The sequence below is a fragment of the Dufourea novaeangliae genome, unplaced genomic scaffold (genome assembly GCF_001272555.1).
Source record: "Dufourea novaeangliae isolate 0120121106 unplaced genomic scaffold, ASM127255v1 scaffold108, whole genome shotgun sequence".
Taxonomy (NCBI): domain Eukaryota; kingdom Metazoa; phylum Arthropoda; class Insecta; order Hymenoptera; family Halictidae; genus Dufourea; species Dufourea novaeangliae.
Genome location: NW_015374014.1, coordinates 1,622,320 through 1,638,951, shown reverse-complemented (window position 1 = coordinate 1,638,951; position 16,632 = coordinate 1,622,320). Strand labels below are relative to the sequence as shown.

General features: G+C 37.1%; 1 protein-coding gene across 1 annotated transcript in view; it reads right to left on the bottom strand.

The window, feature by feature from the left end:
* Positions 1-16,334, bottom strand: part of LOC107188766 — a 41,751-nt gene extending 25,417 nt beyond the window's left edge. Inside the window, exon 1 of the mRNA XM_015577120.1 lies at positions 15,577-16,334. Coding sequence (XP_015432606.1) covers positions 15,577-16,064 — 488 coding nt within the window. The 5' untranslated portion in view covers positions 16,065-16,334. The remainder of the gene's footprint in view (positions 1-15,576) is intronic.
* Between the last annotated feature and the right edge of the window lie 298 nt (positions 16,335-16,632).

Genomic DNA, 16,632 nt, shown 5'->3' with positions numbered 1-16,632 from the left:
ATGGAACTGCGAGAATTGTAGAATATGTGAGATGGTCGGATAAATCTCTGAACCCTTTATACGCAGTATCATGATTTAATTGTTATCATTAGTTATTGATAATTTCGTAAGTAATCGAGGGATAAATTGAATTACGGAATTGGTTGACCTTATCGGTGACCCTAATTTTTTGACCAGGGACTGTAACATAAGAATGTTTATAGTGCGTAGTGGACAGGTGTTTGTTGCTGATAAGTCCTTTAATAAACAGTGAATTTGGAAAGATTGCTTAAGAGTTAAAGTGTCATGCTTCACAAAGTGTACAGTATGTCCCGCAAAGTATAAAACTATCGAATATTGTGCGATTCTATATGAAGAAATAAATCAAAAATGAAGAATACAATTTTTTGCAATAAGTCTTCGTTTTCTGGAAAATTGATTTTGAAAGTATAATATACTGTCTTATGTCTTATGTCTTATGTGCCAAATGACAATGAATGAAAAATGGCACCAAACGCTTTCAAAATATTAAAATGTTTTTGTGTATCATTGATACAGAGAAAAATGCAAAAACAAATATTTTCTCGTCATTGTTAAATAAGTTAGGAATGAAAGAGTTAACACTGTACACATGTGAACTAACTAATAATTTTTTGTTTTCACCAATTTGCATAATCGGGGTGGTCTTGCTATATTTCAAAGCCAATGACCAAGAATGACTACTAGCAGAGGTTACTAATGAAATTAGTCTTTAATCTAATAACCTGACCGTGTTCCCCTACAATCCACGGTATACTTCCGGTCGCCGAAAAAGGAAGTACCGTTGCGACAGTGGCGGCGGCGACGGCACAATCTATTTCCACGAAGCAGTTAATCGTGGATCGTCACACCAGGCCAGCGAAGTTATCATTTTATGGGCCCGCAATAACACAGCTGAACGAAAAAGGGGAAGAAAAGGAATCGGTCATGAATTATTCAGGCAATCGCAGGAACGCAAGGCAATAGCACAGCGTATCGCGCCCGATCGATACCGCATCGTTCGAACACTTGGCAGCGATAAGTCCATTTATGCCGGCCATAAACCGACCAGGGGAATTTTGCAGATCACCAGGGAAGGACGACCTTACGCCGGGACTACGAATTCTTGGCGCGCCACCGAGGTGCCCGGGGTAATTTTTTATTCACTGGGCCATTTACGCGGGGGAATATTACCGGCCATCCGGTTCGACCACCCGAGGGCCAACGAACACCTTGATCTGGCTCTCACCGAGGTACGTGTACCTGTGTGTCTCCCTTCCCCCAGGAGTCCTCCTTCGTCTCTGCCCTCTCTCCAAAGGTGGTTTTGACCTCCTCACCCGCGTATCCGTAGACGCCGCCAGAAAAATGATCGCTAATGGATATTTAACCGGGGCGCCGATCATCGGTCTTCCTGATCGACTTCGCCTTGTTTGGGCTCGGAAGGGTCGAATGCGTGTCACGATCGTGCTATCCCTGGGCAGTTTTTGTTCGTTGTGACTCAATGTAGTCTATGCCGAATCGTTCATACAGAGTGTCCGAAAATCGGTGAAAATCGGTGAAAATCGGTAATTATTGGGAATAGGTCCAGCCTCATCGATTTCAATGATCTTGAAATATGTTGTCAAGGTCATCATTCTGAACAACTTTTCCATATACATGTTATCGATATTTTTGGCCACTCTTCCAGAATCACTCGTTGTAAATCAGTCTTATTAGATATTTTTCTTTTTCTTACTTCTAGATCCAATGGGTGCCATAAATTTTCTATAGGATTAATATCAGGGGATTGTGGTGGTGTAATCAATTGTTTGGGAACATTGTACAACAACCATTCTCCCGTTTTTTTAGCGGTGTGCTTTTGGTCGTTGTCTTGTTGGAAATAATAAGTTTCATTTAGGTCCAATTTAACTGCACTTTCTTGTAAATTATTACGGAACACCACGATGTACTTGTCGGCATTCATTTTTCCCTCGATAAATGTAATATTTCCAACGGCACTGTAAGCCATACAGCCTCTTAGCATCGCGTATCTACCGCCGTACTTAACAATTGGTCTAAAATTCTTTTGTTGAAGTTCAGTATTGGATTTTCTCCAGATGAATTTCTTCCCATCCGAACCCAAAATATTAAACTTACTTTCGTCTGAGAAGATAACACGTTTCCAAAATTCGATCGGTTTATTTAAGTAGGTTTTAGCGAAACCTAGTCGTTTTTCTCTGTTCGCATTATTGATGAATGGTTTCTTTCACGCAACTCTGGCATATATTGTGCTATTCCATGAAATTTAATTATAATCGCCATTAAAAGATAATAGTATCGTTTTGAAATTAACGTCTACGTTTTCTGAGTTTTACGGCAAAGTCTTTTCCAATTTTTATATTTATGCTACATTGTGGCTACTTGTTACACAGAATAAATTAGTTCTGTCAAATACTTTTGTCAATATTTTGTCATTGACAAATTTGTAGAAGATATTCACTTTCTGTTCATTTCCTCTGACTTTTTGACAAGGACACATATTTCAAGGCTTGGTAGGTTACCTGATTTTCATTATTAATTTTCAAAGTAAGCACATAGTACGTCAGATATTTTTTTCCCAACATAGTGAGAGGCATATTTAATATATTCCGTAACACAGAAAAGTTTTGGAAGAATTCTTTTTTTAAGCAGCAAACTTAAGTTACTCTATTTTTTTTTAAATCAGATTATTGAGTATTTATCACGTCTTTATTTTGACTAAAAATTCAGTGCCTACTGATTTGTTTCGTCTAGACTCTAGATTTTGGAAACTATAGAAAATCGTGATGAATTTCAATTAATCGTTCATTTTTAATTTAAAGTTGAAATTAATTGTGATATTGTTTCAGTCTGAAATAAGTAATGCGGAAGAAAATAAAGCACTTTATTGTTTTAAGTAGAATACTATTTTATATAAATAATACTTAACTGAAAATGATATGTCTTCTAATACGTATTTGCTCCAGAATACGTTTCTAAAGAGGAAATGCTAAATACCACGACGTAAATTTCTACTAATGTGCATAATGGTCCAATCTATGATTCAGTATGTCGAATTGTAACCAGCTAACCGGATACGTGTGTCAAGGTAGATAGCTTGAGACCGTTCACTTATTTGTTTGTTTAGCCGCGGTTCAATAACCGTGCCAACTATTAATCTCGTTGCCGGAAAGTATCTATGGCAAGAATATACCGGCGTTGATTGTAAAGTAACGATTGGGAAACATTTGACATACAGAGTGATACATAAAACGTAATTTATCACTTAACGAAGCAATAATTAATGTGCATAATACAATGAAAACATAAAAACGTCAGCATTTACTTTCCGACCATACTGCATCGCATTCACCAATAGAATAACAAGAATTATGTACCCTTGGTCAATGATAATTTTGAAATGAGCGAACCAAGTTGTATATTATTTTTTAGAATTTGTAATATTTATCACTATAACTAACAACCCCGTCAAAATAACGGATTTCGGATTTCTTTATTTACGACTACTGTATTATACTAAATTGTATTATACATGAATACATCACTATATTATGTAATTTAATTTAGTGTAGATTCTAGTGTAGATTGTAGGTCTAATGTTAAAACCTCTGTGTTCTTGTAATGAATGAATGACAGTGTAAGTGAACTATGATAAATGGTGCTTTTAGACATCTACACTTTAATTTGTTATTAACTTGTAAATCATTATATTTTTTATTGATTTGTAAATAATGTAAATAATTATAAAATATTTTTTTTAGATAACGATTGAAGTGTCTACTCTGGTGCAAGAACCGATCGTCTTCAGAAATGACGATTTTACAGGAACATTAAGAAATTGGATCTATTTCCGTTGATTTATAGCTTGCTTTGCTTATAAGTCATACAAATATACATTTTATGTTGTTTTAATCTCTTTTTGAAATTAATCTTATTAAAAATTGTATTATTCCAGGGGCACTGACTGATTTTTGTTCCCAAAAAGACATTATGTACACCAATAGTTCTTTTAAAATTTCAAATGATGTACAAAGAGTAAATTAGTATACAAAAACATAATCGTTTGTAATATATATATTATTTGCAATTTATTTGAGCACTTAACCTATATGAGTCTAAGTATTTGTTAGTAATACTGTTCACCACTTTTCTAAAAAGACATTATGTACACCAATAGTTCTTTTAAAATTTCAAATGATGTACAAAGAGTAAATTAATATACAAAAACATAATCGTTTGTAATATATATATTATTTGCAATTTATCTGAGCACTTAACCTATATGAGTCTAAGTATTTGTTAGTAATACTGTTCACCACTTTTTGGTACATAATAATCAGGTAAGTTAAGAATATCATCAACTCTAGCTGGTTTTATACGCGAAAGACCGGAACAGGGTTTTTTGGAGATAGTGCTGCATTTGGTTTCTTTATATAATAATGCATTTTTTCAAAAAATGCGAACTGACTTCGAAATGAGTTAAAACAGAAAATAACTTCTATTTTGATTATTCGTATAGAAGTTATTTTCTCCTTTTTATCGCATTACGAAGTCGGTCCACATTTTCTGAAAACATTTTTTTATTTCGTACTTTTTAATCTAGGGGGCAATACTAGTGGACCAATAGGCCAACGTACCATGGTTTTCATTATCATTAGTTAGGCAGTAACCCTAAGGAAAAAACTGAAAGGGAACTAATTTAAACTATTGTAAGGGAATAATTTGTGATTAAAAACAATAGTGTATAATAAACAAAAGAAATCGAAAATTTTTTGTAAATGTTATCATTTTGTTAAAATTTGTTGAATTGTATATCTCCTCCGTTTCAAAGTCGGTAAAAGAAAAAGTAATGTATTTCTTTATAGCAACTATTCTATTGCTAGCATTTGACTATTTATTTGCACCAAACGTTAGACCCTTTTTTATTAGTGGAATACATTGTAACCTAAAAATTGCCAGAATGATCAATGACCGGTGTTTTGCACCAAAGTCTTCAATTGTGTAAACACCAACTAAAACTACTGATCGGCGGGTTCAACTGAAAAGAACGTTTTTCCTGGTTGTCATACTGTCCCCCGTTTTATTGCCGCGTGTTCACTATCGGAAAATGGTAATTGCGTCGAAGCGCAAGAACGATCTCGATTCGAACGACAAAACGAACGAGTCCACTGTTCGACAATATGGATGTAACAGTTCTGCCTATCTCCCCGTGACTTGGACCATTTATCAACCGATCAATGGGCACAGCAATGGGAAGGTAAATGGCAACAGATAATGGACAATGTAAACGACTACGCACTGCATGTTTTATGAAGTGACGTGGCAGGATGATTCTCTGTGGTACTTGGAACTATCTAGACATTCATTATTCATGTCCCTTCGTATCGACGTCAACCGATCAATCAAGTAAAATGGCAAAGGCTGAGCATGGGAGTACTACGCATAGTTCGTAGATCCATTCGGGAAAGACGAAGTAGAGGAACTAATATTTGTCTCCGGAGAAATATCGCTTAACAATCAGAAAATTACAGCATATCCGAACAAACATGATCGCATAATATTTATTCCGAAGAAGCAACAAAGGAATGATGTGCAGATTAATAACTCCCTGATCCCCTCAAGTAGTTCATTCAGTGAAGTACCTGGGACTTCACCTGGATAGTAAATTGACATGGAGGCATCAAGCTAAAATAAATCAAATTAAAGAGAAAAGGAATGTATTGGTTACTTGGAAGGCTGTCGAAACTCGATCTTGAAATTAAAACTGCCAATTTATAAAACCGTATTACATCCAATTTGGACATGTGCCATCTAATTATGGGGAAGTACCACGAGCCATATACCTTCAATTAAACATGAAGTAATCAGATTCAGGATCAAATACACAAATAGAATCACAATTCACCCAAACTAACTTATACATGAAATACCATCCATCCTCATTTACAGCTGATCACAGAGGATACATTCCAACAATCTCCAACAAAACCGTTAAAAAAGAATTCTTCAAGCAGCGAGGACTTTTTCGTTGAGAATTGCCAATAAAACCATTATTACAGAATGATTGTTTTTATAACTAAGTAGTAGAAAATGAAGAATTTATTAGAGAAAAAGTACTTAATCGAACATAATAAATTTACACATAAGAATCTTATCTAACATTCATATCGAAGCAAAATCACCCTCATCCAGTTTATGGACACCGGAGCAGCAGTCAACGGATCAATCCGTCCGACCTCGAATTCCTTCACTGCACTCCGGGATCGACTATCCCGGCCATCGCCTTCGAATTTTGTCCGTCGCCTCTAAATCGCGTTTTAAGTATCATTAGTGTCTCACCAATAAAAATTTAAAGAGTCGACGGTCGGTCACCCGTTTCACACGCGGCGTCCGTCGAACGGAGGTCGTCTTTGTCGACTGTGGACATAATGATCTTCAGCCTGTAGATGTACAACGTCCGGTCGAAAAGTTCAAGGACTTTATGTGTAAATTATTTATTATAATTATTAATCTTAATCCTTAATGTATAAACGTGGATCTTTCGTGTCTGAGCTAGTTCGAGAGGTATGGGTTTCTCGAAAACTGACGGGTGGTACACTTTGCCTTAAAAAAGTTGTTGGGTTGGTGTCTTAATTTAGATTGTCTGAACATACTGCATGAATTTTTTTCAGGTTTTTCGGAAAAACCCATTGGACATGACAGACCCACGTCTGTACACTATGGTACCGTACATACGTTTACACAACAAGAATTCCGTAGATTCATATTTACAGTAACCTCATTCTGCCCTGTACACACTTTAAATCCTTGGTTTATCAGATATTGAAAACGGCATGATAAACATACTCAGGAATCAAACCTCCTGCAATTTCTTGATTATTGTCTCTCGCGTGGCGAAACATTGTCCTTTTAGCACCTGTTTAAGGCGAGGGGAACGAATTAAAAGTTCTTCAAATTAATCATAACTGGAGGTGAAACATGGGTCTGTATTTACAATGTGGTGACGAAGTAGTAATCGAGCCAGTAGGTGAAGAATGTCACGTCCAAAGAAAGCGCTATGTGCCGTTCAAATATGAAGCCTACTGGCTCGATTGTTGCTCCGTCTCCACATCGTAATCATAGATCCATGTTTCGCCCCCAATTATGATTAATTATACGTAATTTTCTAGACTAGGTTTCGCCACGCGAGGGACAATAATAAAGAAATCGCCGGAGGAGCTCAACAGCTGAACACTAAAAAAATTATTTCAACATTTGTACATAAGTGCACGAACTTTTTTGATCAGACCTTGAATCTGGGTAGCTCGATCGGTAGCAAGGTAGATCGAGGACAAAAGGGTAAAGAACAGAGGGCAAGAGGGAACAGTAGGCGCACGGTAAATTATCGCGTTCAGGCTAAATAGTAAGGAGGGATACCCGGCGCCTCGCCCGCTTCTTTCACCGTGCGTGGCAAGGAGACCTTTGTTTCACGCGGACAAAGGTGTCCACGTTCACGTGCAACCGGTGCATCGAGCTTGGTGTGAACGCTTCGCCTTGACGAGCAGTCATTGAAACGGTGCAAAATGATCCGGACGCTGTTGGGAGATAATATCCGCAGACGCAGAAAGAAGCGAGGAGTGTTCGCATACGTGACGCAGATACAACACTGTATTCCTTTGTGGAACAGAGATTTCTAATTTCGCTGAATGTTGCACGTTTTGGTCGTATGAATGTTGTTTTCGGTGTTCAATTGTTTAATTGTAACTCTATAATATAAATTCTGCGTCAAATAGAAGGAAAAAGTATGACCTCTATAAGAATTATATTAAAACAGGAATTAGGATTATATTAATTTTGTATTGACCTACTGGCCAACTTTGCGAATCTCAGTGTCAATGAATGTGCAATTAAAACGGATACAAACAATTTGATATGGTTTACCCTAGAACAAATGCGAACACAATGTATAATACACATGTTTGGCGGCAATCTGTAGACTGGAAAATGTGAAAAGGGTAGGAGAGGGAGCGTTTTGTCCTGCGTCTGGTAGTTGACTCGTCAGTAAGAATACCTAGCAGACTCTGCCTTAGATTCGGGGATATACGATGGTCGGTTAAGGACGTATGTATTGGGTTGGCAAGAAAGTATTTTCGGTTGTGACACATAGATAGCGTTGTAAGCGTTTTGAAGGACTCCTGTCTGCGTTATGGTTTTTTTCCTGTTGACATTTGATATCAGTCACATTTAGGTTACTTCAGAAGCAAGTTGTACAAATTTTTGTTTGTAGCTGTTAGTTCAGGGTCAATTTTAACATGGAGTGCAAAAACGAACATTTTCGGCATATTTTGCTCTTTTTTTTTTTTTCGTAAAGGAAAGAAAGCTGCTGAGGCCCACAAAGAGATATGTGAAGTTTATGGTGTTGATTGAATAACAGATCGCACGTGTCAGAATTGGTTTAAAAAATTCCGTTCTGGAGATTTTTCACTCAAAGATGACCAACGTTCTGGTCGACCTACTGAAGTTGATGATGCCAAATCAAAGCCATAATTGGAGAGGATCGTCACATAACTGTTCGAGAGATTGCAGAGAGGTTAAATGTATCGCATACAACAATTGAAAATCACTTAAAATTTCTTGGACTCGCTAAGAAGCTCTATATTTGGGTTCCGCATATATTGAAAGAGATTCACTTAACACAACGAATCAATATTTGCGATATGCATCTCAAGCGCAATGAAGCCAATCCTTTTTTGAAACGTATCATCACTGGTTAAAATGGGTCATGTACAGTAACATTATTCGAAAACGATCATGGTCCAAGCGTGATGAACCAGCACAATCCACATCTAAAGCTGAATTGCATCAAAAAAAGGTCATGTTGTCAATTTGGTGGGACTACAAAGGTGTTGTGTATTTTGAGTTGCTTCCAAGAAACCAGACGATCAATTCAGATGTTTACTGTCAACAACTATTGAAACTGGATGAAGCAATAAAAGAAAAACGGCCAGAATTGGCAAATCGCAAAGGAATTGTGTTCCACCATGATAATGCAAGGCCTCACACATCTTTAGTAACTAGTGGGAAATTATTGGAGCTTGGTTGGGAAGTGATGTCGCATCCCCCATACAGCCCTGATATGGCACCATCTGATTACCATTTATTTCGAAGTTTGCAAAACTCTTTGAATGGTAAAACTTTTACAAGTGATGATGACCTTAAGTCGCACTTGGTTCAGTTTTTTGCTGATAAGGACCAGAAATTCTATGAGCGCGGAATCATGAAGCTGCAAGGAAGATGGCAAAAGGTCATTGAACAAAATGGAAAATATATAATTGATTAAAGTTTATTCTTTGTATAAAAAAAATGAGTTTTATTTCACACTACAAAACCGAAATTACTTTCTTGCCAACCCAATATATACGACCGAGGAAGGCTTCAGGTAGTTGCGGAAAAGGTGTCAACTCGGTAGACCTCTGGTGGCGAATCTAGGAGGTAGTGCCGCCACACATTCTAGATACTGACACAAGTATTTGGATATAAGAAAGTGCAGAGACCTTTAGGTAAATGAAAAGAAGAACAAAAAATCATTAGGAGATGTAACCAGGTTAAAATGACGAGTTAATTCGTCTTTCTGAATGTACAAGTTAAGACATACTATTATTAGTTAAAGGAGAAAAGAGAATATTGTTAAAGAATATTAAAATTACTATTTTACTGCATTTTATGCAACTGCATCTATTATAAATGTATAAAATTCCCAGTGTATCTAGTTATAATCATAGTAAAATCATACTAAATTTATAATAGATCTAAACAAGAGAACGCATTATTTTTTGAAAATGTTATTACAAACTTACTATGGAATGAAAATTAATCTTCGATTAACCGCAGAAGAAATATTTGAGTTTTCTTCTACATCGAAAAACTTTTTTTTATCATCTGTAGGAAGAAATCACATATGTTTGCCTGCTGTTTTGTTCTTTGTAAGGAATGAAAATCTAATGTGTCGTTGTAATTACAGTGTGTCACAAGAATTATTCGTACCCTCGCAATTCTTGATTTCGAATGATCAATATTCTTTAACAATACACATTCTGAAACTTTTATCAGTATGGATATATTATGCAATAACTGCGCTTTCGAATGATATATTATTAATTGAAAATAGTAATATAAGTAAATGCAAACTTAAGCAAATTATCGAAAATTTAATCTCATACAAGTATCCTAATTCGTACAATTTAAGGGGCCACAGGAAATTTACAAATATTTACAAATATTTCAATTCCACAAAGATTAAGGATGCAACTGGTACGAGTACAAATACTTTTGTGAGCTTCATTTATAAATTTATATGTATACTATATTACTATATTACTATATTTCTGTGAGTTTTCATTTATATTACTATGAATTGTTATTTTTCAATAAACGCATCATTCGAAAGGTTAGTTATTGCACTACAGATCCTTATTGATAAACATTTCAGAACATTTACAAATATTGTTAAAGAATTAGTAGTCATTCGAATTCAAGAATTACGAGAGTCAAATACTTCTGTGACTCACTGTATATACATATACACATAAACATAGAAAAGTTGTAGTTCTATTATCTAGAAATTCTGTTATTTAAGCACTATTGTTGTTTCTCTACTAATTCCCGATACTCGAACATCGACTGTAAATCATTCACAGTCTAATATTTAGTGAAAATAACATTGTCAGTTCGTAATAAGCGCCACTAGTGTATGAATACATTTTTCTTTCACTGAACATTCGAAAGGGTCAGTACTTTTGCAGCAACCTAATATTACACGGAAACCTTTAAGCCGATCCGAGCGGTTGGAGGGGAAAAGCGACGCGGTCGCGCACCAACAATCCCAATAATTGCACGTGACAGAGGAACGCGTTACGCGCGAGATAATTAATTGGCCGATTAATTAAGCGGCAAAAGCCGACCCGCCGATGTCGGCGTTTCTTTTGTGACGAGGAAGGGGCTGATCTCGCTCGTGTGTATTCATACATCCGTGCAGATCGTGCACTGTTGCTGTGTTTGTTGCTGGTAATATAAGTGATGGTTGATTAACATCCAGGACACCTTCCTTTTTCGGGATTTTATATGCAATTTATGTAGGGAGAATTAATTTTATAAATGGTGGCGCAAGGATATTGAAAGTGTAAACGCATTTATGTTGAATTTTTCAGCGTTAAATAAGGCGTGATCGGCAATTATTATTATATGTTATTCGTCAGTTACTTTATTCGGTTTTAGTAGTTTATACGGGTATATATATATATTTTTTTGTTATTTAATATGTTGACTGCCACAGTGAAAAAGGTCATACGTAACCAGACACACTTCATTTTATGTTTTAAGACATAAATCGTCGAAAATATGCACGTTTAGTTAATAGAGGCTGTTGGTCTTCGTTTAAATTATACTGTGACATTAATTTTACGCAAAAATTTTATAACGATATTTAAATAACCCAGGCCCTTTTCAATGCACATGTGACCCATATTCAGGCGATGTGGCAATCAAAGTGTTAAGGAAATCTTTTTAAAGTCAATTTACAATTTTTCTGATACATTAATCTTGTTAGCTGAGGGAGTATATTCAGTGTTATTCTGCTGTTTTTGTAATGAGATCAAACTCTATCTTTGGACCAATATATTTATATTAATTTTTGTGCCTTGAATATTTGTAGATTAAAATTATGGTGACGGGCTCGATAGATTTACTTGAATGTTCCAGATACAAGTGTGATTGTATTTTCTTGTAAACTTGAGCAATTTTCACATTGTATGAGGCGCTACGAAGGATTAACTATTGTATAAATGGATAATATTTTAATTTAATAATGAGAGTTATTAATGCATAATTTACACATATACCGAACATATTGTTATTAAATTTCTGGTATTTTCCATTTGAAAAGTTTAAGCAACTCACGATTGTGCACTAATATTACCAGAAGTATTGTCAATGTAACATTTCTTGCATATAAATATTTTTATAATCAAGTATAGAGAAACACGTATAATAACAGAATAATAGCGTTTTCATAACGTAATACCAAGGTATTACTATAATCCCGCGGTAGCGTTGGCTACAAATCGCAGCGCGTAATACCGCTAGCGCGGGAACTCAGCTGGCAAACTCGCGCTCTGATTGGTCGGGGTTTTTCGTTAATATCTCGGTAACGAAGCCTCAGATTACATTGTTGCTAAGGAAAAAGTTGTTCCAATTCACCCCCCGAGTGCCCCGTTTCCGGGCCGGACAACATTTTTGTTACACCCTGTATAGGCCTAGAAAGTGGTGGGGATGCTATGAAATTTCCATATGAGGAAATTTTTGACAGTTGAAGCTGCGTCACGCTTACTACTTTTTCGGTTACCACATCGTGGGAACGGGTTTTACTACCTCGCTTACTCACGAGATAACGAAAACGTAAGGGCGTTCTCCTATGCCGGGTACGAGCTCAGACTATTAGAGCGAGAAGTATGAGAGGACATTCTTTATACGTAACAAAAAGATTACGAAGAGCGCAGTCATCAATTAACGTGCCGCGAAATAATCCCTCAAGCCGTATGCCTAACAGCGCGCCGCGGACTCATTTAAATGCGTGAATTGCGCTTTGTCCGGCAGATCGTAAACTTTTACGCTCGAATTTAACGTCCATTCTTCATCGCTCCATCGGCGCTTGATACCGGACACTTACTCGTTCACGGCTCGAGGGTAGTTACGATGCGTCGGGAACGTTCCATTTTACAATGCAGAAGGACGATCTAAGTCAGTATTTCAAGTAGATGGATATCTCAACGAAATTGATATCGTTCGATCGCGGATTGTTGCACCAAAGTTCAATGCGCCGTTTAGTGTGGGTTTTGTCCAGTGTAACAGAACGACTGTGTGCATTTTATTGCGCAATTTGGTGAAATGTGCTTCCCGATCTGTTCGATATACGCTGTTCTAGGTAGATTACGAGCAGATATCGCTTTTAAGTTCGAATCGGGGATTTTAAAGTTACTTTGATCTGATTATAGACAGAAATGATACGAACATTGACCAATACTATTACCTCTGCGGGTTTTTTGTTACATTAGATCGTAGTGGATGTGGAATGTCTTTTGTCATACACAGAACGGGATGTTTATATCTTTTCAGTGCTAACTAATATAACTTGTTGACTTTTTCTTACTTTATATTACTTGTCATCTTTCACTTCTTTCTGATTCATAACCCTCCATAGACACACATATTTTTTCACACTCCCTAGGCAAAATGGGTCGTTTATGTACAAGTCTAATTTTTGTTACTGTTTTAGGGAATCGAAAAATCTGCAAAAACTCTAGGATACTCATTAAAGTCTCCAAAATGTTATACAACCGTTTGTTAAGTCTAATGTTTAAAATTTATTTCAATAAAAATAAAAATTTGGAGGGCAGTCCCGAAAACTTAAGAATTCGCTTAAGTCTTCAACGGCCCATATTGCCTACGGAAGGTTAAATAGTACGAAAATTAAAAGATTGTTTCAAGGGATGCAATGTTTGGGACGAAATTGTTAATGTTGACCATGTTGGTAACAATAAGAAAAATCAAACGCAAGATTTGGCTTCTATGTTCCCTTTTATAGACACTTGCCTATTGAATACTCATATTCAAGACCTCAGAGCCAGAGTATATTAAGTCACACTTACTAAACTTCAGAGAAGAGCAAAATAAAGGTGCAAACGTCTTGTAACTTTGGAACCCTTCGTTAGGAATTCAACGAGGAACAATCACTACCTTCGAACTATTGAATGAACTTAAGACAAGTCTGGATATGTTGGAATGGTGGACATTGCATTAAGTCCCCTAGGTGATAAACTTTTGTTTGGCTCGGAATAAAATATGGTCTTAGTATAGTTTTTACACTATGATGTTAAAAACTAAACAACTTAGAACGGAATAATTTTTACGATCGGAAGGAGTGTAAAATTTAATGTGTAAAAAAGAGTGGACTTAATATAGTCTGGTTCTGGGGTCCAGACATAGATACATCAACATATACACTGTCGGTGATGTGTATTGGGACACCTTATTTGTACGAACAAAATGTGGCATTTCGAAAGAGCAATATATTTTATACTACTTTTATTATTTAAGAAAAGTGTAAGCGTTGTCAATCAAGCTTTAGTGTCCCCCAAACAATATTTTGTTTAGATTTCCAGCAATTTCCTGACGCTATGTAACATTTACTCCATATATTTGATAAGTGTTCTAATACTTAACAGCGGGAGCGTGCATCTATAAAGCAATTGAGATTTCTAACGCTATTTTATATAGTCAACAATCACGGATTCTAATAAATGATTGAAAACGGAAAATAAATTGCTACATGGCCAATTGAACGAGTCACCAACCACTGTTTATGATAATAACAAAGTCCTTATCACACCACGAAAGAAAATACACAACAAAAAAACAAGAAAAGAACCGAAGAGAATAAGTAAAAAAATAAAAATAAAAATATGTATACAGAAGTGATATATCACACATGTCGTAAATGCGAGATTTAATCCACCTGTATTTAATCCCAACTTAATATGACACGCTAACAATGTAAAGATCGTATACCTTCACGATCTGTTACATACTTCAACACAAAGTTTTGAGAAAATTTATACACTAAACATTTAAACTCTGTCGAAATAAAAAGATCGATTCTTTTCCCATTTATTCATTTTAAACGCGCACGTGTTCATATTCTCGAATCTATTGCTGTCAACATTTTCTATATTGTCTTACCCTTAGATACATTTTCTAGATTGTCTTACCCTTGGATATATGTACACAATCTAAACACATATGATAACGGACTGCAGAACATTCAGAATTTCTACAGACAAGACTACAAATTTTATGGTATGCATGGTTATCTAAAACTCCGTGTACTAAAACGTTTAATAAAAATTTGATTCTTACTTTATTATAAATTAGATAGACCCATTAATATAACAAACAAGTTTCTGTTTGATTTCAGTCCTCGTAACTTAAGCCATAAAAGTCTGTATTTACATAAACATCCTCAGGTTACATATGACTCACCCTAATATTAACTCACAGAAGACGTACGTTCTTAATGATCGAATAGATGGCGGTACCTGAGTCCAAATCGACCCTTGTTCATCTGCTTTAGATGTGCTTGGGAACGTATTTCTTTAGAATATGCTGGTCTCCTTATGAACTACTAATACAAACAACTGAATCGCTAACTGCAGAAAGGGGACACGTCAATAATAATTATTTACGTCCATAGCTCGCTAGGTAATGTATAGATATGACTCTTTCGTGTAATAAACAGTGTGTTCAGCCAGACAAGTGGTACCCTACCAAAAAGCGATTTCCTTAGAACAATGGAGATATCCCCTTTACGCAGTTAGCGGTTCAATTGTAAACTTCAATCAGTTTCTGTACGGTAACATTGTAGGTGGAATTTCTAAAATCCTGGTTCATAATGAACCCAGACACAGTTGTCGAAGGTATTGAACCGCCTAATTCCTAGTAGGAACGTCAAATCACGAAACATTCACTTACCCGGGATGATGCCTCGTGTACGTCGACGGTGTCGTCGCAACATGTTGATAGTTCTGAGTGACCGCTTCTCTCGGCTGGTGACGATGATTATTATGATAACCGGCGTAAGCGACCGTTCTAGTGCCAGCGTATTTCATCACCCCGGTGAATTTCTCCTGTTTCGACGAGCCAGGTCGTTGCTCGTGCACACGCTGTTCCACGTGATATCTCGACTGGCTGATCGACGGTGATGTCGTCGAAACCGTTTTGTCCGTGCGAAAGCTATCCTGGCGGGACAAGCTCTTCGTGGTAGTCGTCAGCTGAAAATCCCTGTCGTCGCGATCGTGTCGCGTTCGAGTTGATTTCTCGTGGTACCAAAGCGGCCAAAGTAGCCTGTGATTGGTGTTGTAACCACGATAATCGGTGGGAAAGTGTTCTACTGGTATCACATCGACTGGTAGAACAACGATCAAGGCGCACGCTAACAAAACTCTCGATGTCAAAGCCATTATCGTTGATTTTCGCCCTTGGTTGAAATATCGATTCCTCGATGCCTGGTGCGAGTGAGTTGCTACTGACGAATGGTCACATTCTCGATTCTTCCGGACGGAAACACGGCGACGATTGAACGAACAAACTTCACCGAGTAGTACGTCGACGACGACGGGGCTCGATGGACATCCGGTGCGAAATCGTTCGAAGGCAACCGAGAGAGCACTACTGAACGAGGAGACACACACCGAGTAGGCCCCACGTGCTTGAACCGCCTCGTACCTAACCCCACCATTCTTCTTTTCTCTCTTAGTCTCTCTCTCTGTATATCCCGGTTCCTCTCGTTCCGCCGCCGGTGCCGTTCCCATCTTGTTCCTCTCCGTTCGGTCCACGGCGTATCGTTCTCCTTTTGGCGTGTCTGTATACTCTCTTTCTACCTGTCTGCTCTCCTGATACCGAGCCGCCTGCTTGGCTAACCACCTACATATCCTGCACGCGTTCGACAAGTAGGTTAGGAAATAGAGACGGTGTGTGCTGGGCACCAGGGAGCTGGTAGTGGGATCGCGGACGGATTGCGAAACGCCA